The following is a 26,370-nucleotide window of genomic DNA, read 5'->3' as shown; positions in this document are numbered from 1 at the left end:
TGGAGATGAAGCTTTAGGTTTTCATGATGTCCTGATAGTGGGACCCCCATGATGGTTAAGTGTCCTTGTAAGAGACACAGAGCACTTGCTCTATTACAGGAAGATGTAGTGAGGCCCCAAAAGAGACAAAAAGAGTCCCCACCTGAACCAACCATGGTGGCAGCCCACTCTTGGACTTCCAGCTTCTAGCACCATAAGGAATAAACTTCTGTTGTGTAAACAGGATTTGCTGTGGCAGCCAAGCTGACATTACGGGAGTTTGGGGGAAACTAAAGATGATCTGCTCCTGAATTAAGGTTGCAGGGATGAGGAGGAGGAAGCTGACTTAACAGCTACTTTGTATGTGAAACTGAGTGGCTGAGATAATGGGATAGAGAAAAAGAAAATGCTCCCAAGTAAACTGGAGCAGCTGGGAGGAACAAATGTGAGGGTGGGGCAGTGCTGTGTCTCAGGACACAGACGATGACCCGGAAGCACATGGAAACAGAGCCCGGGGCTCAGCAGGGTAAGCGGGGCTAAAGGCTACCGCCTTGGCTTTGTCAGCCACTGATGACAACCGTCAGCAAGGATAGGACTGACTGCATAACGCACTGGCTCAGGGGCAAGCAGCAGAGATTTGCAGTAACTAAGAAAACGGATATGGTGAATGTTTAAATTAGTGAAAACTTATTACAGGAAAAGGCACATTACTAATAACAAAGGAATCTGTGTTAAGAGTGAAGGAATATTTTGAGGTGAATTAATGGCCATGTGTGTTTTACTGTAATCATTTTTAAATTAAACATTCATTGTAGCTTTTTTTCACACCTCAAATACCAATCCCACCTCCACAAATAAAAGTGTTCTTCTCCGCCATATCTCAGCATACCTGATCCCGCAGCAGGGTGCCTCCGAACGCCCAGATACAGGCAAAGACAAAATAGACTTCATAAACTTCTTTTGGGCTGTCAGAAGGCACATTTTCCGGAGTCAACAAACAGTCCAAAAGAGCGCAAACAGTCTGAAGAGATATAATAGCAATCCATTTAGGGCAGTGGTAGTGTAATAGTTGAATAGGTTCAAAGGACTTTATAATGCCACTTATCCTTAAGAGATTATATGATTTTCAAAGTTCTAGCTGCTACATTGGGAAACACAAAAATTATTGCACTGTGTGGCTAAGTCAATATTGGGACTTTTTTGTCACTTTTAATTAGCTTGATCTTCTATGTAATAAGCTATTAAAATAAATTTAAATGATTCAATGAATAGCTACTGGATAAATCAGAAATGCACATAAACACTAAATGCATAAAAATAAAAGAATATCTATATATCTATGTTCACTTTTTTGTAAGTTGGGAATAATACTATTTATATAATAATACTAAAATAATACTATTTTAGGGTACGGCATTCTAGAATCTACTTTCCTACTTAAGAACATACTGAAGATGTCTTTCCTTGTCCTTACCATTGGGAATGACTCCCTAAGATTCAGTTGGATGGATAGGCATTTATTGAACTATATCCCTCCCTGCAGACACTAGGTAACCCACCTCCCAGTTTCCTTGGTAGCCATTTTTTTCCCCCTGTTGTCATAATTTAGAACATTGGACTTAAACTGCAGCACTTTTTGGACAGAAGATTAAATTTAACTTTGAAAGAAACACTCATCAGTAATTTATCCTTCACACCTTCCAGGTGAAACAGTGGCATTTTCTGTTAGTCCTAAGCATTCCCAAATTCAGGGCAAGCTTGTCAATTCTGAGGGGAACATGGCTGCAGGACAGGCCCTCACCATATGGAATAATCATAGAATAGATTTGGGGGCTAGCTCCCTAAAGCACAAAAATAGCTGTCATTAATTAGCACTGTCACAGACCCTCGACCCAAGACACTCTTGCCCTAGTTTTTGGAGGCAGAAACGGAATTTTATCATGATCACAGAGTGCCATGCAAGCGTGCTATCGTGTCTGTGCCTTTCTTTTCTAGCCAAGAAAGACAGTAAACTATTTTTCATGTAAATAGCTGAGCACTTGTTATACTTTAAAATCTCTCTTGACTTCTCTCTTACATTGTGCCATGTTTGCCAATTAGAAATAATCTTTTAACAAAACCAATTTTTCATCAAGAAAAATAGTGCAAAATCTGAAAGCTTTGCTATTTCTGAGTAGAAACATATTGGTTATAATCAAAACAACAAGGAGTGAAGGGTTTCAATGTGATTTTATCAGGGGAACACTTTCTCTACTAAGTCTTAAGAGTCTATTTTTCTTGCATACACAGTACTGGAATACATTTTGGGCTCTATGTCAGCAATTACTATAAATTATATTTTAATGCACACTCCAAAAGAGCTATTATACTTTACTGAATGTAAACAAGTTTTATATACCGGGAAACAGATACATTAATTTTTTTAAAAGATAATCATTTTAAATTAGTCTCTTTTCTACTCATTTTTACATCAAATGCCTATATTCCTTAGCAACCACAGAAAACACAGTATAAAACAATGATCTAAAAGGAACTAAGGATTAAATGCTGTTTCTGAAAACTACAAAAGGAAGAAGCAAGAGCAAAAGTCATATTAATTCCTTCTGACCACCTATTTTCACACTACTCTTGAATGAAAAAGTTCACACCACACAGAATCACACAAATACACAAGTCAACTTGAGAAAGAACACGATCATGGTTTTTGCAAGTATTACACCAGAGGAAGTCTAATTAGGCTAACCACATAATTAATTCATTATGAATAAATTCAGACCTGCTTTCAGAAATAAATTATACCTCAGATAATTACTGTTGAATACTATCGTTTACTTAATTGGTGTGTGAATTATCCAAAAACTTGAACTTTCCCTTCTTATTATGCTTGCAACTATTTCTAATTTAGCTTCAAACAAATTTGGTAACGTAGTAACTTAACAGTAACAAAGTACTTAGAAACCAATTTTGCTCCTACAGGAATAAAAAAAAAAAGGTTTGAAATTGTAAACCTATTGTGAATTTGAAATGTGTATAGGCTGGGGACAGTTTTTTTTCATGCTGAGATCAGGAACACAGCCTTCATTTCTGTGTAAGGTGAATTATTTTCATTTGCTTCCATGACAACAAATCATACATTCCTTTTACTATTACTAGCTGTCTCATAACGAGGATCAGGAAAGAAAAATCCCTGGAATATTATGGACTCTTTTTGCCGATTGACACACCTTCAGGAATATTTTAGGGTAGGGAAGTCTGTGGGTGGTGACACTTATGTGGAAAAAATACTGAGGCTTCTTCTTCACCTGACTGGCATCTTTAATTGCACAGATTAATTTTATTCAGAAAACATACTGGGTACCTTCTCTGGGCAGGTTACATAGGCTCTAGAAAAATAAATCAGACTGATCCAACTTTGTTTTGCTAATTCTGTTCTAATACACTTGGGAGGAAATTGACTCAATAAATATGAGTTTAGAATTAGGTAAATTTCTGTGGATAGAAATGAGTAAGTCATGGCCTCAGCTCTATAGCTCAGAGTCTTAGAGAAAGAGATCACCAGCCGAAGTAACAACCCAGTGTGATAGTGTGTGATCAACAGGGCCTTGCAAACAGCTCCAGGGAAAACCTGGGGGCTGAAACAGGAGGGATGGAGCAACCTAACGATTCCAGAATGCTTTCCATCTCACTGAGCAAGCAGAAACTTCATTTGGTCAAGCTCCAACAGGACTAGAACGTCACACGGTATATTTGAAGACAAACCTGTACCAGGCTGTTTTCTGGAATAGAGGTGATGGTTTTAAAGCTGGTTCTCAGCTTATCCAAACAGGCAGGAATGTATTTATCAAAAAGAATAGTTAAATTGGCCTTTTGTGATTGATGCCGCCTTCTGTCTATCCAACTGGCCACATACCTGAAAGGGAACAGAGAAAAAGCTTTTACTGAACACAGGGCTTGAAAAGCAAAATTTCACTGTGTCCAAAGCTCCCCCTTCACACAGCTTGGTGCAACACTTCAGGGCCAGATTTAGCACATTCACTCCATTTCTCAAACTGCAAGTATTTTTAAATGGCTCTTTAAAAACTTGTTTTAATGGCCATTTTTACCTTAATGAAAAGAATGTAAAAGAAACTCCTAATAGCACTTAGAAGCCAAACATAATAGATAATAAGTAGGCCATTACTGCTCATTTTGAAGCAAGTATGGTATGTCATTTCCTAAGGGACAGAACTATTTTCATGGTGGAGGCCTTATTTATGAAAACAGCTTGGTATCTTTCTTGATTAATTTTGGCATCAATTATTTAGTAATGAGAAATCAGTTACCCATAAAGAGGAGAAAATTCCATAGGAGCTATTTTAAATTCCCTCCTATTCCACTGGACTCAGCATAATGCCAACTTGATAGCTGATAATGTGTTTCCCATAAGGGGCTCTGAAATGGTTATATCATGTTTTGATATATACATATACACAAATACATACATATATATGCACATATATATCTCAGCTGTTTCATGAGGATCAGAAAATCATACACACATACACACACACCCCTGAGGCTTATACATACTCCCATGTATACTATATGTATCTGGAATGCAAAATATTAATTTTGATACATTAAGTATCGCTAACATCTTTAACTACTTATCAATAACACAAAGCAAAGCATGACTTCATGGCATCTGTAGTAGTTTCTAGGGTGAAACTAAGAGATGCTAAATGAAAACAAAATCTCTCACAAAGGTCCGATGGAGCAGGAAGCAGAGGTAACAAATACAATTGGCAGCCAGTAGAGGAGCAGTGTGACCACAGACCCATCGTGACTATACTTTGTTTTAAAACAAATCAGGTTTTGTATTTTGAATATCAAAAGAAATCAAAGCGAAATGATTAGATTACTAAAAGCTCCCTTTGCTTTTCATGAGATGTCACTATAGAGTTTTATTAAATAGTCAACAACTTCACACGGTTAGATTTGCCATAAGTTACTGGGCGCTAACAGGAATGCTTTTTAGAAGGAGTCCAGTTGTATGAGAGTCACTTGGTAGAGTGTCTCTGGGTGTCTGTGATGGTGGGCACCACGGGACAATTCAAAGCAGATGGTAATAATGGGAACAAAGATTCTTCCCCCCTCCAGAAGAGCTTCAGGTTTACCAGACAAAGTCTAAACGCCAGTGGTTTGGAAACTGTCTAGGCAGCCCAAATCTCCTGGCCTCTGAAACCTTGTTAACTTGTTGCTCAATAGTCTGGGTTAGATTCTGTCTGTCAGGACCACAGGAAGACTTCAGACTTACAGTCTGTCCTGCACACAACTTCAGGTCTGTCATTCATCTAGAAGTGTGTATACAGTGTATGCTTGTATTTCTGTCTCTATTTTTATAAGTATATGCAGTCTCTAAAGATAAAAGAATGTGACTGAAGCTCATGGAACAGAAAGCTCATGCAACACAAAAGAGAAAAGTTCACAAAGCCGAAAAAGTATTTTAGGCTAACGTAAGAGAGGAAAGAGGACAATCTAAAAGTTGTGGCTCTCAGACTTAGCTCCTGGTAAGCTCTTTTGGAATCAAATTGAATTCCAGATGTAACTTCAGCTTCTTATTATGCATAAACCAACTAATACATAGTTTGGCAGATCCCATTTTCAATGTTACATCATCTGCAAATAACTTATATAATTACAAAGGAGTTTTTTTTTTTTTTTTTTTTTGGTACTGGGAATCAAACTCGGGACCCTGCGTTTGCCAGGCAGGCACTGTACTGCTGAGTTATCTCCCTGGCCCCAAATGAATTTTTAAAATTTGTTACCTATATTTTTCCCTTAATGTATATTCTCATCCCTTTATACTACAAAAAAAAAAAAAAAAAAAACCCTGTCATTGATCTTCTTGTTTTTTGTTTCTTTTTCATGATTTCAACATATAGGAACTACAGTTGGGTGTGGCAGTGCACACCTGTAATCTCAGCACTCAGGAGGCTGAGGCAGGTGGATCGCTGTGAGTTCAAGGTTAGCCTGAGCTATACAGTGAGTACAAGGCCAGCCTGGGATACATAGTTAGATCCTGTCTCAAAAAGCAAACAAAAAAAAACAAACAAAAAACAAAACCAGAAAAAAAGGAACTGATTCTTCTAGTAAACTTACTTAAAACCGAGGACTAAAGTAGTATTCTATTTCTTCAACGAGATACATGATGGTTTTAGCCCCCCCTTTTTTTTTTGGTACTGGGAATCAAACTCGGGACTTTGGGCTTGCCAGGCAGGCGCTTGTGCCGCTGAGCTATATCCCCAGCATATGATGGTTTTAAGAATACTCTTTAATCTTAAATGGTACACACCTGTAAAATGTGGTCACAAAATTAACTAGGGTGGCTTGGTAAATTTTAATAAAAATGTTTTGTTTCAAAAAGTTTAAATGATAATGGTACCATCTTCGGTCCTGAAAAGGAACCCCATGAAGATGCTATGAACACAGTATTTCATAGTCTCTCCTACACGTAGTATTTTTTCATTGTTAGTAGTGTATGTTTGTAACTCACAGGGATCACACTCGTCTGGGGAACTGGTGCATGTACGTATCGCATCTTGATCATTTTAACTCCCTTGTACTCCTTCTGCCCTGCCCTCTTCCTCCTTCTCCAGATTCCCGTCCCATCTCCACAGTTCCAGTTCTCTGATATGAATAAAAATGTATTTCCTAGTTCCTCTCTTGAAAGTGTTTGCAAACAATGACATACCAGTGGCAATAAGCACACTGAACCAGCAATGAATACTAAATACCATTGCACGTAGCAAAGTCCTCCTTCTGCTTCTCTGGAGAAATGCTCATTTAGGTTTCAAGTAAGGGAAGTGAGGCATGAATCAGAGGCAACTTATTTAGCCAGAAAGCAAGGTACCAAGACTGAAAGGACAGGTAAAAAAGAACTCAGAAGAGACTGGCTTGACAGGGCTCCTACTGGTAACATTTTGTGACAACATAAAACCCAAGAGAATCTTGGCAATGAGGTGTAACTCACTGAACTAACAAGAAACCATAAATAAAAAATTAAAGGAGGGAATAAAAGAAAGGAAGAGGGGAAAGTAGATGTGAGAAAAAAAAGTTGTGTGCAGAAAGATGTCACCTGATGTATGTAAACCGAATGACTGAAGTAGAAAATTATCACTTCACAACCACCAATGGGACATCCTCTGAGACACTTGCCTTGCTCGCTCCCAGAGTGTAAATGTTGTGACATTAAAAGTGACAATGGAGACAAGTAAATGCAGTGCATGATATCTATTTTGATGCTGAGCTCTGTGAAAAAAATGCAGAGGAAATTACTGGGGTAACTAGCACAATTTGAAAAATGGTAGTTGATTTGATAATATTAAGGATAAATTTCTTAGATATGTTATATTTATTCATGTAGGAGAATATCTTTGTTCTTAGGAGATAAATGCTAGCTTACTTAGAGATGAAGTATCTTATCTCCAATTTACTTTTAGATATTTCTACAGAAATAATAGAAAAAAATACGTCTATATAGCTATGAGAGAGACAGAGACACAGAGAGACATAGAGAGGGAGATTATACAGCGAGAGAAACCAATATAGTAAAATGGTAACAAGTGGTGACTAAGGAATAAGTCTGCAGTTGTACCTTTTCAACTTTTCTATAGTTTTAAACATACTGAAGCAAAAAAGTTTGGGAAAATTGAAACAAAATAGTGGTTTGGAAAACTAAATTAAATATTCTATTGATCTTAGAAGATAATTGAATATTGAATCAATACATATAAAACTATCACACTATAACTGTAGAGAAGAGTAGCATACTGTTCAGTAATTATGGAGTGAAAGCAACACCCTATATCTGAAATAGCCATTTTGTGCTAACTCACCAAAACTTTCTCGCATTAGGAGGTAAAGAGATTAAAAAAGATTTTTTTTTAAAATGACTTGGCTGGATCCTTTTGTCACACAAATGAAAATTAAAACTTAAGTAATGATCTTAGACAAAACAAAAACCTGTATGAACATTAATAGAGAAGAGGAAGCTATTTCATTCAGCCCAGAATACAAACTGGGTGTCTCTTTAAGCAACCCGGGACCTTCGATGTACTGAATAAAAGTCCTTCTTTAAGGAGTGAACTGAGCTTTTGTTAGTACAGATCTCCGCAGGACATGACTGAGTCTGAATGATATGGCACCTGGGAGCAGTGAGGGTCCCTACTGAAATCAGACCACCCCAGGAGGGGTGGGTGAGGGATCCCCCGGAGGTGGTGAGCACTGCTTCTTGCACAGGAGCCTGTGCTTTCTGTCTGGGGGAGTCGGGGCACACTGGGGAGACTTCAGCCAACCTCAACCAACAGAAACACTAGGAGGCAATATTCTCCCGGGCAAAGGAGTCATCAGCTCAAGAGCAACTCCCCATGTGAGCATTTAAAAAAAACACTCCTTCCCCCAGCCACATCCAATAAAGCTCTGGGGATGGCTTTACTTTGCTGTAGACTTGAAGATCTGACTTTCAGCGAGTCAATCAGTACACAGAGGAAAAGCATCCAGGCCACGTGTACGTCTGGCAGGAAACAGGTGTCATCCTCAGGATATAGGTGGATTGAAGAAGGGCTGGTTACAAAGCAGTGGCAAGGAGTAGAGCAACTGCAGGGCGAGTGACACGGGTGTGCTGCACTGTGGCTCTGGACTGGCTCCCGCAGGCCCCTGTGTTAGGCTTGGTTCCCAACTTGTGGTGCCATTGGTAAGTGGTGCAGATCTTATGGGGGGCCCAGGGGGGCTTAGATCCTTGCAGAAGTACAGGACATATGTCCTTCCTTTCTCCCTTGGCCAAAAGGTGAGGAGCTCCCATCATGATGGGCTGCTTCGCCACCAGCCCAAAAGCAAAGGAGGCAGCCAACCATGGACTGGAATGTCTGTGACTGTGGGCCAGAATCCCCTGTCTGTTTAGAAGATGCTTATGTCAGAGATTTGGTCTAGTGAGGGAAAACTGACTCACTCGGGGCGATACTAAGGAACGGGTACCATCCCCATGCCCACAGGAGAGTGCAAGAGTGGCAGGACCTGGAGGGAGAGAATCTCACAGGGAAATCTAAGGGGGATGGTTACTTGTAATTGAAGGACACAGCCCCCCTGATGTGACCCTGCAGGGATGGAGCCTACCAGACATATAGCCTTCCCTTCCTGCCCTTGTTTTCTGCCAGGGCTTCTTGTTATCCAAACCCACCAGCTGCCAGAGGGCAAGGAGCCCACTGACGGGCTTTACACGGGTCAGTCCCGGGAGCATAGGGTAAGGTAAGCAGGAGGTGGGTACTGTTTGCAGGCCCCAGCACGCGGCACTACAAAGCTCAGAGGCTCTTTCGGTTCAAGTGGGAATTTGCAGGTGACAAGAGACCATGCAGACACACTGTGCAAAGTGTAGAGAATAAGCCAGAGAGGCCACAATAAATTTGCTCTAAATAAAGTATTTCCACTATTCACATGTGTATCATAGGCATATACAAACATACATCTTGCTAAATGGTTTATATTGAGGTGCTTTGTGCTAGGTTTTATCTATGTATTCAAAAATATTTACTGAGTTCTTAACACTTTCCAGATGTTTGATCAAGGTATTATGCAAATTAAAAATGAGAAAGGCATCCATCCAGGTGCTCAATTAATAAATTAGCCTAATTCGCCTGAAATTTAGTTATATCTTCTTCAAATAATCATTTGAACCTAAGAATAAAAAATATACACAACGACAAAAACCCAATCTGATCACAAAATGAACAAAGGACTTAGACAGATATTTTCAGGAAAGAGATAAGCGAATGACTAATTAGCACTTGAAAACACGCTCCATATCACTATTCATTACAGAAAAGCATAGCATAACTATAGTGCTAGCACCCCACACCAATTAGCATGGCTACTATCAAAAGACAAGCAAACTAACCAACGCCAACAATAGAAAATTGTAAGTGTTGGTGAGGATGTAGAACAACTGTGTGTACTTCCTTTGTGGGCTGGGGTGGAAATGTAAAATGGCACAGCTCCTACGGGAAACAGTATGGCTGGTCCTTAAATATTAAAGATAGAATTAACATATGATAAAGCGATTCCACTTCTGGGTATATATCCAAAATAACTGAAAACTGGAACATGAAGAATGTCTGCGCAGAGACATTCACAGCAGCATCATTCACAGAGGGGGAAAGGTACAGAGGCCCAAATGTCCTTCAGGAGGTTAACAGACAGGCAAAATGTGGTAATGGCATTCAGACTTAAAGGAAGGGAATTCTAACACTTACTACAACATGGATAAACTTTGAAGAGAGCACGCTAAGTGAAATAAAAGGACAGGCACTGTGTGGTTCTACTATGAGAGGTATGCAGAATTGTCAAATTCAGAGACAGAAAGTAGAATAAAAACTGTCAAGGAGCCGAGGAGGAGGAGAAGGATGAGGAGTTATCACTGAAGAGGTACAGGGTCTCAGTTTGGGAAGATGGAACAAGTTGCATGCATGGATGGTGGTGCTGGTTGCGTGCCAGCGTGAATACACTCACTGCCACTGAACTGTACACTTAAAAATGGTTTAAATGGTGAATTTTATAGTATGCACATTTTAATGACAACACACAAAAAGAAAGAAATACTCACGGATTCCAGCCCAAATCCTGTGGGTTCACATACAGAACACCAGCTCTGGAGACCGTGGCAGGGGTGGCCGTCCGCAAGTGATGTATCTCAAACAGAAGTCTCATGGAGGGAGTGAGGGCCACCCGCTCATTGCTGGCCAGGGTCAGCACCTGGAAGCAGCAGCATGGCAGTCACCAGAGGCAACCAGCAGAGGAGTCAAGGAACGTCGCCAGCTTACCATGGTAACAAACCACTGTCCCTGGTAGAGGGGCCAAAGGCTGTGAATCAAGATCTAAATTTATCCCTGAGGTGGCCTGACTGACCCTTGAGAAATAAAATCACCTAAATGGACTCCTGAAAGCCAATCTTTAAATGACTGCAGGAATTATTAGTGAGCTAAATATAAGTGGGTTACATGACAAAGCCTAAATAGCAAGGAAAATTAATTCTCTCCAGAATCTGAAACCCCACATTTAACAATTGTCCTATAGGATCTCTTACAAGGATGCAGACCCCAGTCCTGTATTTTATGATGAAGAATGTCTTAGCTCAGCAAGCAGTAATTACTGTTAACATGGCAGTTACTAGCTCTAGTCCAAAATAATGATGGTTACTATTTCTCTCTCCTGACCCCACCAAATAGACCTTCAGTTACTTAATCAGTATCTTACAGACTTGTATCATCACCTTCTGTTTTAGCTAGGGCTGCTAGATTAACCAAGGCAGGATGCTTGGGAAAGCACTAAAATCCAGTCTGCAACCACAGGGTCTACTTAATTTTGATACCTAAATTTCACCAATTATCATGTAACACAAAGTCATTCTTTTATTGTCTAAGTACTCATGTTTAATCAAAGCACATATGAGACATAGTAATTCAGGCCTAGCTTTTAGAAAATGGTTGTAGAAGCTAAATTGTTAGATATGTATCTATCATTAAAGGTTATTAATTTTATGGAGATAAAGAGAACATATGCCTGTAAACTTAACTGTAATGTTAAAAGAATTATTGTATCAGAAAAATGTCATTTATCAAAATAGTGATAATATAAAGAATACCAAGGTAAGGAGTAAAAACTAGCATTAACATCAGTAAGTAGTGGGATGTTATTTTTAAGGTTTGGCACTGCAATATTACTGACCTTATTATCATCCATGACTGTATTTAGTGATTCAATCCACATGGGGTCAATATCTCCATCCAGGACTATCCATTTTGGTCCATCATGTGTAAGAGTTGCTTGTTCTCGTAGAATGGAAGAGAAGAGACCTATTCAATAAGAGTAAACAATCTAATATATCATGGAGTTGGATGCAGTTTATTCCTAAAGTAAATTCACAGTACTTCTCCTGGAGGTCTTTTATTAACTAAATAAAAAAAAAATTCTGCTCCTCTTTCTTGTAAGCTGTGTATCACAGATATACAGGCTCCGAATCTGGGTTTAGCACCTACCAACGGGCAAGTTTCACCTCCGGGGAAGGACTATTCCCTTCCCTGCCTGGGACTCCCTATAGGTCAAACACAGATCACACTACCTTCCTTAAAGCACAGTTGTGGGATTTATAGAAGGCAACATATGCAGAACTCACAACTTGCACCAAAAAGATGTTACCCTTTCCCATACTCTTAAATTAGTACCTGTCTTAGAAGTATTGGTTTGTTTCATCTAGCTCCATTCTTGTATAACAGTATTTCAGGATCATAATTCTAAGTAGAAGTGCTACACAACTCTTTGACAATTTTGGATGCTGGCATTACTTAACAGATGTAGAGATAAAAACATTTTAAATCCATGGCCTTTCTGCTATTGCTACATACCTAAGAACATGGAAAATTCCACAGTTGCTGACTTTGCAAATTCAAGCATGTAACATCACGGTGAATGAAACGGCTTTGGTCCATCCGTATGGGGGTTTTCTCTACGAAGTGTTTTGAGTAAAAATAAGTGGCAGCATCTAGTTGAACCTGCCACTACGATTTACAGGAAAACCAGCAATCCTTCCTAATGGCTGCTGATTCCAACGAAATCCACAGAGGCTCAGCATGCACAAATTAACAGTTTTCTACCGGCTGTAGTCCTTTATAAAAAGAAATTAGACTAAGACCGCCACCACTGTCCCACAGATAAGAATGTACACAAGATAAGAAGAGGGAGAATGACAAAGTGTGTCCCGCTTCAGATCAGGTCATCAGGGAAGTCTTCTCAGATGTGACCAGACAAGTAAGCTAAGGGAACAAGGCACGCAGATATACAGAGGAGGGTTACAAATGGCAGGACCTACATACAAGTGCCAAGGTCTCGCAACGTGACGCTACTTGGAATAGCCCAGAGGTCGGAATGAGCAAACTGCAGTCAAAGAAGGGCAGAGCATGGAAAATGAAGGCAGAGATGCTGAGATGGCCTCTAATCATTAGAGCTCTGTAACCACAGAAAAGTGTTGAGTTCCCAGGGCGATGGGCAGCCATTTGAAACTGAAAGCTGAGAGCTAACATCCTGACATGGGCCCTCTGACTTCTGTATGGAAAATGAGCTACAGGAAAACCAGTGGCTTGGACTAGTGTGCCATCTGTGGAGACGCGGACAGTACTGGAATTCAACATGTACAACATTTTTATGTTCAAGCCCATGGAAGTTATTTTAAGACCGAACACAGGGAGTCTGAGAAAGGAGCTCCTCAAGACCAATACAGGATTTACTTACTGCAATGGGAAGTCATAAAGTCCCTACCAAAAGCATCTGCCTGCCCACAAATACAGGCAGAGTATCTCTTGTCAGAAATGCTTGGGCTGGAGTGCTTTGGATTTCACATTTTTCTGGATTCTAAAACATTTGCACAGACTTTACCAGTTGGGCAACCTTAATCTAAAAATGTGAAATACTTTGAAGTCATAAACTTGCATTTTCAAGATCTCAGATTTCAGAGCATTTCAGATTTTACATTTTTGGAAGAAGGATAATCAACTTGTCCTGTCAGGGCAGAATACATGCTTAACTGAGTTCTGTCACTGGTCCCTAGAATAACCCTGTCCAAATCTCGGTCGGATCTTACATCAGGTACTTTATCAGTACATCCTGAGGCATCCACATTAATGCTGCTTCTAGATTAAAAAAGCCCTGATGTAACTGATATAGGATAAAGCACGGCTCTGAGCACAGGTCACTGATTACTTATTTGAATTAATTATTTGACTCTACGTTTACTTTTGACATTATAAATGCTATTGTAATCTGCTGTGTTTCCAATAATGCCAGTAGATAAACAGTACATCTATGACTAAAATTATTTGGTATTGAGAAATGGCTTTCTGGATAGAAAAAAGGAGAAATTTTCAGCACGCCGAAAGGGGAAATCCGACTTGCCATCTTTCCATTCTCGGGTAGCATGATGTATGAAACCAAAGAGTTCATCTGTTGTCACAGCTTTAGGGTTTAAGTCATTCCAAACAGGCTTCTGTTTCATGTGAACATATGTTCGGTTCAGTGTTCTCAAAATCTGAGGAGAAAAAAAGCAAGCCAAGAAAACTAATGATAATGGAAGCCAAGTGGAAAATAAAAGATTTTCAGAGGAGTTTTCTTATTCAGTATATGCTACTGGGTATTCTGTAGAATGTCTAGACGAAGAACGGTGCAAAATGGACGTGCAGTGTGTGTCTCCACGATAACCCTGAAAAGCCTAACCTCATAAATCCTTGGGTTCAGTTTACCTGACTCTTTTAACCATTTAACTAACTAGAGAAAGTCACTTTTGTCAGTGAGATTTTAACCATGTGTACAAAGTAAAATACTGTATGTAAATAAGCAATCATGCTCATGTTTATAAAACCACCCTGCCTGAGTTATTTAGATCAGCTGTTCTCCAAACTTGGTCCATACCAGAATTGCCTGGAGGGCCATGCCTGGGGCCACCCCCAAGCCTTCCAGTTCAGCAGGTCAGGTAGGAGGCATTTGTCTGCATTTCCAGCAAGGGCTCAGGTAGTGCCCCGATGCAGGTGTGGACATGCTGTGGGGTCTGGACACCCAGGACAGTGATTCTCCACAGGAGACTCTCGACAAAGAAGAGGGGCTGCACTGCTGGGCTTGTAGTGGGTAGAGGCCAAAGATGCTAAGCATCTAACAATGGCTCAGACAGCTCCCTACAACAAAGAATGAGTCAGCCCAGAAAGTCACCAATGGGGCTGTGAAAATGCCCTGCACTAGAAAACAAGGAAAAGAAACCTTGAAGAGAGCTCACAGAATAGATACTCAGGATAGGTCTGTTTAATTAACTGACACCTTAACCCCAATATCTGCCCAACTGTCCCTTTTGTTCTCTGTCAAAAGCTATTGCTTTGTTTTAAATATTTATCACCCTGACCCACCTCCAGGAGTTTTGAAATATGGATAAACAATTGCCAAATACTTTGGAATGACAGGTTGCTGAATACCATGGCCCTGAGCTTCGGAGGTCTGGCTGTATCAGTTTAAGTACATATTGAACTGAAAAGAATAGGGGAAGACTAGATGAAAGAAATTCAATGCCTTAGGAATATTGAGCTTATATTTTTAGAAACCATTAATCTACTGGAAATTAGAGAATTTAATTTTATCCTTCCATGAACTATGGCCTACATCTGAATCATATCCTAACAAAATAATTATAGGTCTATCAGATGTCTACTTTAATATTTCAATTATTACCTTTTCCACTAAAAAATTTCTTTACAGAGCCATCCCTCTACAATTGTTCCACTTTGGGTTCAGATCTAAGTACTGGCAAGCTCTATATACACCCATGCTCTAAGGCTCATATGCCCATTCTGAGTATTTTTAGTTGCTGGCCACCAACAATGTTTACATCCAAGCATCCTGAATTAAAATGCATGCAGTTTTGCATATTCCGTCTGCCAACCAAGAAAATAAGTACGTTGCCAGGACTGTCAGTAAGGCCAAACAAAATCAAGCCATGAACTAAAAATGGGGGATAATAACACCCATCGCTTATCATCGTGCACAGCAAGTCATACATAATGCACCTAGCACAGCACATAATCTGACCCTCAAAAATGTGAGCTTTTGCCACCTCCTTTTCAAGTTTTGTTTTGGCCCTGTGGTGGGATAGGTTTCTGAGAGAGTACTGAAGGGAAATATTTGGGTTTGTTTTTCTTAATGACATGGGAAGGGGAAACCAGGATCATCTGAAAAAGATCAGAAAATGTGAGTAGACCCAATCAGATCCTGCAAGTCACGTACCTTATTCTGAAATCTCTCACAATGTTTATTTACCCTCATTGCAAGAATCCAGAGGTGACTCTCACTGCCAGAGGCATAGGCTATAGTTGTAACTGCAGGAATGGGATGCTATGAACCTTGTGGGGGAAGTCTGATCTTCACCTCAACTTACTTTTCTTAGGTGAATGCAGTGTCTGGTTGTTTTCCTCTCATGCAACATAAAGGGGAACAGTGTGAATTGATGGAAAGGCAAAGTTGGAGTCTCAGATACTAACCCAACACTGTGTTGAGTTTTGCTGAAGGGAACCCTTTTAGGCACTACTGAAAACAGTCCCTGGCTGAGAGTGTGGGCTGGGTCACTGTACCTTACTCTTCCCTGTGCCCGCATTTCCAACCACAAAGACACAGTGCCGCACGGCCAGCAGCTCCTCGAGCTGGACAACCTGTAACCAAACAGCCAACAGTCACTGGTGTTCCTTCAGGAGTTGGTGACAAGAACACTCACCCATCCTTATGCAATTCTTTCCTTACATCCCACGCCAGCTGCTGACATCAATGTGTTCAAGGAAAGTTACAACAGATCACAGGTCCAGAGTACAGTTTCCCTTTGTCTCCCAAGTAGAGAACACAGTAGTGAGAATAAAGTGAAAGCATTTTACTTTCTGGGGTAACTGGTACATGGCAGAGATAGCTAAGAAAAATCAAGGACTCCTCATAATGGTTTGAACAAGAACAGTGTATAGTCAATCATCATCTACAACTAATGATGTATGTTTCATAAAATATCTAAAATGAATTTTATACAGGTATTGCAATATCCAGGCAATGAGAAATACAGATCTTCATGTGTTTACTAAACTCCAACTGTGCAAGCCCATGGAGAGCCTGAGAAGTCAGTATCTTCCCAAGCTATTTTAAGCATGCTGACATTCTTTCCCTGTTCAAAGCACACACCAAAGATTTTACTTCCAATTTTCTCTAAAAATAGAAGGGAGAGAGGACAAAATAAATTTTCAGTGCATCCTCCAGAAAGTTTTATAAAGTAATTAAAAGTATGCTTACTGTTAAAACCATTACTGAATCATATTTATGTTTTTACCTTCTTGCTGGATCGGAGTACTAAAATATTTACTTTAGTTAAACTATCATATTAAAATGCTCATAAGTATATATTAAGATCTCTTTAAGGTCAGGGTAATATGAGTTAATGATTTAGCTAAGTATTGTATCACTGAAGCAATCATTTGTAAACACCAAGGACTGCAAACCCCAAGGACCTCCATGAAAAGCAACGTCCCCTTTTACTTTGAGAATGAAGCTCTCCTCGGGCTGCAGGCGGAGCTCCAGCGTGGACTGCCTGACCATCTGTTCAAAGTGCTGCTTCCTCCTCCGGGGCACGTCCAGGGCTGGAAACAGGTCCCCGACCAGACCCAGAAACACTGGGACATCGTCAGTCACTATTTTAGGCATATTGAAGTCCCTTAGTGCTCGCATGAGCACCTAGAAAGAAAAACAGAAAACACTTCATCAAAAATCCAAAAGAAAGGGTGTGGACAGTTTTTACCACAAAGAAATGATATGTTTAATCTGATTTAAACATTATACAATGTATACATGTATGAATGCATCAAATGTTACCGCACTATTATGTACACGTTTTGTACTTTATGTACCAATTTAAAATATTATTTATTAATGCACAGGTCTGTGGATTAAACCAAGGACCTTTGCACTGAACTGTTTTCCCACACCCGCAGCCCTTTTTAATTTTTTTTTGTAACTTTTGAGACAGGGTCTTGCTAAATGGCTAAGCAAGCAAGGCTGGGCTTGAACTTGCAATCCTTCCGAGAGCTGGGATTACAAGTGTGTGCTGCCCTCCCAACTTCAACTTTTTTTGTACTACCAGTCAACTCAGGGGGTTGCACTTGCTAGGAAGGAGCTGCCTCGCTGAGCTACCTCCTTGGCCCTAAGCTTTAATTTTTAAAAAGTCAATGCGAGTTCTAACAAACACCTAACGAGCTGAAGATGTTATTTTTAATTTCCATACTAAAGCATGAGATACTAGTACTGTTCTCCAACTGGCATGGCCTTCTATCTACGGGGAGATGAAATGCTTTCAAATTAACAACAGAACAGAAGGCTCAGCTAATAAAATCAACACTGCTCAGAACTGGGTCAGCAAGGAGGTTGCTCCCTGCCTGCCAACGCTCTGCGCATCTTCCCCAAGAGCCTGGGGATCCTCTCTCCTTCAGCCCCCAACTTCAGCCTGTAAGTGAACCATGGCTATGTGATCATTTTGTCCAAAGTCAGGATGACAATCTCAAACATTTTTAGCTTGGGTTTTTGATTGATGTTGGCTGAAAACCAAAGAGGGCTTTAGGTTTTAAACATCAGGATGACATTGATAGAAGGAGCTAAGCATTCCATCAGCAAAAACCATACAGCAAGAGATCGAAGGAAGGCAAGAAAACATTGACTAAGAAGAGGAGAAATGTTAGTAAATTTAAAAAATCACATAATACTTATCTCTTAACACAGAAAAGAATCGTACAGAATAGACCTAGGTTTTTCTCTCCTTCTCAAGCCATAGCGATACACAACGAAGAGCACCCCTTTCTCTCACTACTCATCAAACTGGGGAGCACAGGTGTGGTCGCCATTTCTCCCAGGAAGGTAGGCAGAACATTTCCCTATGAGCTCGGAACCACTACACCTATCGCTGGTGTTAGCCAACCACCCTTTCCCCTTCATTCCGTGCCCTTCTTACTTCCTGTGAAACAGATGGACTTTCTCTGATTAGGCTGCATCTTCACTGCTAGGTAGAACTCATATTCCAGCTCACTTAGTCAGATTGCCTGGTTGTTCCTCAAAGCAATTCAAACCATGATTACTGAACGATTTGATTTTAACAGTCAAAATACTTTTCAGGGCTGATATTTTAAAAGTCCTTATAGAATCACACTTCTTTTCAGACTCATAGTTTTGTGCTCAAGAACTCTTGCGACCTCTTCACAGCAATGCCAGTCCTTAAGGTATCCTGCATTGAGGAAGGGTCCCAGTGCCATGCGTGCCTCCCACCCAGGTAGGTACATGCGTCCATCTGTACGAAACTGCCCAGCTACTTGCTCAGCAAAATCCTATCAGCATTGTGGTACCTGATCTTCAGGTCGATTTTTATCTCCTCGTTTCAGGGAGCCAGCGACAACCAAGACCGATTTAATAGCACGAAGCCCCCAATCATAGTGATCCTAAAATAAAATCACAAGTCATTTTGTTTTTCCTGAAAAACTGTATGAGCCGTGATCATATAGTGGTTAGTACTCTGCGTTGTGAAAAACCGTATGAGGGGATAAGAGTCTCATTCCAGAAGTAAGAGCTGAAAGTTAAAAGGTTCAGAAACACCCACACTTTAGTAATTCCAGATAACGTTTTCCTTTTCTTTCCCAAACTGTGAAAATCACATTCCTGCAGTGGCTGTCCTGCTTTTTCCTGCCTTGGTCAGCAAATCTCTTCTTTTCCTCTAGTGCTTAAGGGCAGCTTTTGCTCAGAACTCCATCTGCCTCCCTCTCTCCTCTCCACAGACCACTAACTCAGGAGCTCGACTCTTCCCTCAGGCCGCCTCCTACCACAGTCACACTTCTCCAGTGCTCTAAGAGTTCCAAGTAACCTTGATATCACTAAGAGACGCCATCCCCAGTGGTGGCACTAAATAGAATAAAACCTGTATTATTACAATTCAATTATATACCAAGGCCTCTTTGAGACTTCCACATTGTTCCTAAGGAAGGTATTTTGAGCTCTTGGAGGATAAACATAGGAACTTATTCCCTTTGGTCTTCTAGGTCCAAACAGTGCCTGGCACAGAGTAGTTGTTCAATAAAAATAGGCTGATTCAAACAGAAGTGGATTTAATGGTGACTGATTCATGCCTATGGCTTTCTCTCCTTGGCCCATATGATCCACACAGTAGCCCCTGAAGGGCTCTCAGGGGGGCCTCTCAGCCATTTACCTCACCTCTGCAGTCCTCAGAAGCACTAGTCTGTTAGGATAGAGAGATAAGCACCCATCTATATCACAAGTGGCTGGAGGAGGGGAAACAATATATACATGTATAAACATGCTATTTTATCTATTAGAAGACCATATACATAATCTAGTGGGGTTTCACCAAATAAAAAAGGTAAGGAGTGCTGGGTAAACGTGCATAGCTCCATCGTGTGCTGTGTGTGCACACGCCCATGGGCTGCACACTGAGTCTCAATAGAAAAATTACCTTTGACTGTGGAGCATGGTAAAAACCATTTGAAAGTCAGTGCTGTAGCAGTAGACTGGGGCTTGAGAAGGGAAGGAAAAAGAAGAGCAGGGGTTGGAGGGCAAGAAGATTGAGGTCGAGGATACATCCTTACAGCAGAGATACTGAAGGAGAGGAGAGAGCCTGGACACAGATGTAAAAGGACTCAGTAGCCTTGGTAAACGTTAAAGACTAAGAACTGCTGCTCCATTAATCATCATCATTTTCGTTTGTTCGTCATTTCTTTGGTCAAAAATATTCACTGATTCTTCTGCCCAGTCCTACCCGGAAGCTCAGAAAGGTATCTGTGAACCGTGTTCCTAATTCCAGTTTCCCATCCTGGCCAGATGTCTTTTGCAGCATCTCTCACTCATGTCACTGCGCTGAGTTCAAGAACACTGTCCTTCTCTGTTTTACCTCTGCTCCCAGCACCTTCCTCTTGGATTTGGACTTAGCAGCAAGTGTCACAGACAAAGTTAGGAGGACCTGAAGCTACATCGTGCCCACCACTTGCCAGGTATGGACCTTTAACAGGTTATTTCACTTAATTTTCTTTTATGTAAAACAAGCTTAGTACTATCAAACTCATAATCTGGTGAAGACTTTTAAACACAACACGTGGTGGTATCTGTTTGATAAATACATTGTCTTCTCTTCCTTAAAAACGTGGTGTTAGTTTCATTTCTTTTGTATCGTATCCTGCATTGCTGTCAGCAGTAAGCACATCACCCGGATATAGGAGATGCTCTCTCAGTACTTGCACGTTAGTGCTGGGAATGGATATGGTTGCAATTTCATGTTCCCTGGTTCAATTGCTTTTTCTCTCCTGAAGTTTTCTATCATAGAATTTCTATCATAAGAAAGATCACAAGATTATGAAATAAAATGAAAATCCCAGTATCTTTACTACCTAGAGGCAAATTAAAAATTATAACATACATCCCAGTTACTTCATACGTGTAGAAAACAGAATACTGTACAGCAATTCCTCGGTTCATCAATGCTTCTGTGTGTAAACAATTTGGTTCGCAAACAAAAGCATCCAGCAAAATTTCGCTTCTATTTGCAGACTCTGCATCGGGTGACAAACAACACCATGGCCATCTTGTCCACACAAACACAAAGGCAGCCATCTCCCCGCAAATCGTAAAACAAATTAAGTTCATAAACTGAGGCGTCACTGTATATAACATATAGAGCACATGCAAATCAGGGATCACATCCACTGTTTGCTATGGTGCTTTTTCACGTAACAATGTTGTAAATATTTTTCACATGACTACCTTTCATTATTTCTTCTCAAAATATAAATTTACAGTTATTAAAAGGGTAACCTAATTTCATCTCCCAGATTCCATATCCTTTATAGTGGAAAAGTTAAAATAAATACATCAGGCACTAAGGTAACTGAGTGTTTGCAACTGGTATTTTAATACCTCATTTTGTAACAGTGTGGATTAATGTCACCAGGAATTACTAAAGGGTCATAAAAGACTCGAAGTCAGAAGTGGCCACAAAGCTAAACTTAAAAATACTGATGCTGACATGTATATAATTTTTGTGTCACGTTAGCAATTTCAGTGAACCACAAGAAACTTATGCCTGGAGAGTAGCGAGTAAGATTGGCCCATTTCAGAGTCAAAGGAATTGTACAGCAAAACTTAAAAAAAGCAAGCCAGTGAATAAAGGACTGCCAACACATGAGAAAACGTTAACATTTTTCAACATATTCTTCCGAGAGTCAACCTGACCTCTCCTTTAGGAATACTGCTTTCTCCCACTAGAAAATAATATTCTCACCAAGAAAGGGAAGGAAATAAATCTCCCTTCCTTTAAAATTACAGCATTAATAAAGAAAATCACAGCCATTATTTAAAAAAACTTGTATGAAGTACACATAAGATATTAGGACACTTAAAATGCCTCAAATTTAGAAAAAATTAAGGTTCATAAGAGAAGATTTTTGAAGAAAATATGACATCATTTCTAATGTCTGAGAATAATGTGAATGTTAAATTAGCCTGCATCCACATTTCAAAAGCTATTTTAATGGGATGTGAAAACCAAGACAAAGTAACAAAAGCCCCCTCACCTGCTTGGACAGGAGCTCCTTGCAGAGCATGTACAATGCAATGAACTTTCGGGCTAATGAGCGTGCATCCACAAAACCTTCAGCCACAAGCATGATTTCACAGATCAGCTCGATGTCAGGGGCTACCATGGCACAAGGTCTAAAATGTAAATATGAAATTTAGTTTTAAAATGTGATAAGGTCATAAGAACAAATTGCTTAAATCAAGTGATTAATCTGTACCAACATTCTCACCACTCTTAAGCAGGTCACAATTACCTCTGTCAATCACAGCTAACAAAAATGTTCCGTTCAACTAAAACACACCCACTAGGGCCTAGACACCAGGAAAAGATGGAAAGTTGGAAATGCAAAAGTCTGGATGGAGGATTTAAAAAAATTCTGTGGATGCATTATGTTAATTTACTGCTTTTTAATTTGCTTGTTTTGGTGCTGGGGATTTAACAGAGGGTTGCTCTACTACTGAGCCACATCTCTGGCCTCTGAAGTTCTTGTGTTTTAAGTTGTCACTGCAGAAAGAGGAACAGCGATGTTCTTCTGTGCTAGAGGCCAGCCTGTACCTGCAGCTAGGGCTGTGCTGGTCAAGGCTGAACCAGCAGCTGTCCAGAAAACAGCTTTGCTGATTTCCATGAAACAGATCCTTCTCCCACTGCTGTTTTCAAGCTACCAACCCGTCACTACACGTGCAGCTGGCGAGGGAGATGCCGTGCAGTAGCAGGTCACCAGCGTACAGACAGAGCCCAGGGCATGAATACGACTAAAGTAAGCAATTATGAAGTCATGGGGTTTGAGAATCAACTGTTCTGTGATGTAGTTTATTAAATGAAAAAATTGATATGTAATTTAGTGTTTACTATTTGTGCTTAACAGCAGCAACATGTAAAAAAAAATTCCACTCAATTAAGTGCAAAAGGAGCAAGAGCAAATAAACAAGCCCGTGATTTTAGACTTTTCAAGCTGCACATCCCAATAATATTTACCCACCTATTTTTGTAAATGTAATTATAGTGTACTTTATGCACATCTAATTTTAATCCTAAACATTCTACGAAGTTTTATTGGATTTGGGTTACTGAATACTTCATCTATCTATGCTAATCCCCTATTTCCTTTCCACATTGGTTACTTTTCATCACAGTAGAGAAGGAAAGATGAAGAGTAAATAAGAGAGAGAAAAGGCTAGTGTATTTTCTTATTTTATACTTATATTAATATAGATACTAATTTGGGGCTGGGAATGTAGCTCAGTGCCTGCCTGACAAGCACAAGGTCCTGAGTTGGATTTCTGGTACCAAAAAACGTACACAAACACACACATACTAATTTGTTTGTATGGTGCTGGAGACTGAACTCAAGGCCTTGTGCATGCTAAGTACACACTTTACTACTGAGCCACACCCCCAGCCTACAGGTAATAGTATGTACTGACCACTTCACGCCATATCAGGTTGTATGCACTGTCCCACTTAATTCTCACAACTCTATGAGATGTCTACAGAGGTGAAGACAGGTGTCACCAGAGATTGTAGCACATTCTCTAGGCCACATGGTTGGTAGGTGGCAAAATTAAGAAATTCTTAGGTCCAGAGAATATTCCCTCCACTCATCCAAGTATTCCTTCAAATTTTGTTGAAATTAGTGGCACCCCAATGTAAAGGATGCTGTACTTAATATATTAAACCAAATTTATGAAAATGCCACAAAACAAATTCAGATTTTGAGACCCAAATTAAAATGCACAATAAACTGGGTCATAAATGCAAAAAACCTGGAAAGGTATACAGTTTTCACACAGAACTGTTCTGAAATCATTATATTCACTCCCAAGATAGTTGTTCTCTAGAATTTTTTTCAAGAAAATTAGACATCATAAAATAAGTGTAGTAGAGAAAGCTATCATTATGAGGAAAGCAAAGCATACAATACAGAATGTTAGAATACTTGCTTAGCTACTACAGAAGAGAATTATTTAGATGCTTGTTTCATATCAGCTACCCAAATAAGTTCTCATCATACAAATTACATTTTAAAAGGAATACTATAAAATTAGAAGCAAACACAAATAAAAGTTGGTCAAATATCTTGACAGGTAAAAAATTTTTAAGTTCAAAATTTTTTTTTAAAAAGTTACACTAAAAACTACAGAGGTTCTTACAATATATGTAAAGTGGCATATTATTTTGAAGGCATACTAAGTAGTTAAAGAAAAATATTATTAATCCTAAAGAACTCCTAAAAAATAAAACTGGTAAGTCTCTGGCATCTCCCTAGATTAAAAAAGAGAGAAAAGACACAAATTACCCATTTCTAGCATGGAATTCACAACATCACTACAGATAATAAAAGAATATCATAAAACATGTGTGCCAATATATTTAATAATCTACATAACTCAGATAAGTTCCGTAAAAGATGTACATTATCAAAACTAACTCAAGAAGAAATTTACTCCCTCAGTAACTTCAGATCTATTAAAGAAATTGAACTCATTACATAAAAGATCCCCATGAAGGAAAATCTAGGTCCAGATGGCTTCAGTATTAATTCATCAGATACTTAATACAAATAACAGCAATCCACAAAAAATCTTACGGAAACAGAGAACATTTGCCAATTAATCTCATGATGTCAGCATTACTTTAATGCCAAAGCTAGACAAAGATGACAAGAAAGGACAGTACAGACCAATATCCCTCAGAGCATAGATTAAAATAAATCTTTAACAAAGTAGTATCAGACTGAATCCAGCAATCCACGTAAACTCTTCCTGACCAGGTAGGGTTTGTCCTGGGAATGCAACATTAGAAGAGTGTTCAGTATTTTTTAAAAATCCATCAAGATAGTTCAGCATATTAACAGAATAAAGGAAAAATATGAAAGCTATAAAACAACAAAACATGTAGAAGAAAACATAGTTGAAAAATTTTCCAAGATTGGGCTAGATAAATTTTCTTGAATAGCATATAAAAAAAAAAAACAAAATAAGGGCTGGGGATGTAGCTCAGTAGAAGAACACTTGCAAGCATTCAAGAGGCTGTGGGTTCAATCCCTAGCACCAGAAAAACTGTATTTCATCAAATTTAAAACTTCTATCTTTGATGGCTCCTTTTAAAACAATAAAGAGGATAGCCACAAAAATAACAGAACAACTTTCCTAAGTGTGTATTTAATAAAGAAATTATATATAGAATACAGCATTTCACAAAAGATGGTGTACAAATGGCCAGTAAGTACATAAAAAAATGCTCAGCATCACTAGTGTTCATGAAAATGCAAACTAAACTCACAATGACACATAACAACCTATATATTAGCTTGGCTAAAAGACTGACAATACCAGGTTTTGATAAGAATATAAAGTGACTATAGTCACTTTATATTAAGAGTGAGGTTGTAAGATAGTATATTTTCACAAGATTATAGAATCTTGTAAGTAAAACACACACATGCATTTGCCATATGAGCCAGCAATTCCATTTTTAGATATTTTCCAAAAGGAAATGAAAAAATGTGCTCATGTAAAGATTTACATGAATGTTCATAGCTGCTGTATTCATAGTAGACCCAAACTGCAAACTGCAAATGTCCATCAACTAGTAAATGAATCAACAGCAAAATGCATACACAATAGAATATAAATCTATTACTGAACAATAAAAAGTTACTGAACAATAAAAAGTGACAGATTACTGATAAGCTCAACAACTTAGATGAATCTCAAACTCATAATGTTCAAATAAAGATGCCAGATACAAGTGAGTACATAACTGTCTGGGTTCGTTTACATGAACTCTAAAAAAAGAATTTTAATCTATAATCACAGAAACTAAATCTAGAATAAGGGGATCGACCTCAGGGGCACAAGACAATGGTTGGTGGTTTGGAAAATCTATATCATGATTGCCATCGCATGTCACCAACTGTACACTTGAAGGGGAGCGTGGCATTACATTTAGCTATGTCTGAACACAGTGATGTGAAAGACAAGTTAATTGTAGTTAGTGCCACGTACACCTCTACAGGTTCTCTTACAGGCTGTGGCTGATTATGATACCTGTTGATGACCTGCTTTCCAAAAATGCTCTCTGAGATAGGTATCATAATCATCACCTAGTAATTCTACATTTAGGAATCAATTTTAGAGTAATAATCTGAAACAAGAATAATTTTTCATGTGGATGGA

At 39.3% G+C, this 26,370-nt stretch overlaps 1 protein-coding gene across 2 annotated transcripts in view; it reads right to left on the bottom strand.

Annotated features, from left to right (window-relative positions):
* The window catches only part of Dnah11 (dynein, axonemal, heavy chain 11), a gene marked incomplete at its 5' end in the record, with an annotated part of 307,294 nt that overhangs the window by 149,892 nt on the left and 131,032 nt on the right, over nucleotides 1-26,370 (bottom strand). For both annotated transcript variants that reach the window (XM_005377377.2, XM_005377378.2), the window contains 9 exon segments: nucleotides 869-1,000; nucleotides 3,739-3,889; nucleotides 10,616-10,764; nucleotides 11,737-11,864; nucleotides 13,957-14,089; nucleotides 16,170-16,247; nucleotides 17,110-17,304; nucleotides 18,960-19,052; nucleotides 22,188-22,326. In XM_005377377.2, the coding sequence (XP_005377434.2) occupies nucleotides 869-1,000; nucleotides 3,739-3,889; nucleotides 10,616-10,764; nucleotides 11,737-11,864; nucleotides 13,957-14,089; nucleotides 16,170-16,247; nucleotides 17,110-17,304; nucleotides 18,960-19,052; nucleotides 22,188-22,326 (1,198 nt within the window).

Source organism: Chinchilla lanigera, unplaced genomic scaffold (assembly GCF_000276665.1).
Source record: "Chinchilla lanigera isolate Chin_1 unplaced genomic scaffold, ChiLan1.0 scaffold00009, whole genome shotgun sequence".
NCBI classification, from domain to species: domain Eukaryota; kingdom Metazoa; phylum Chordata; class Mammalia; order Rodentia; family Chinchillidae; genus Chinchilla; species Chinchilla lanigera.
The sequence above is the reverse complement of the archived record's forward strand: the minus strand, read 5'-3'. Positions and strand labels throughout refer to the sequence as shown.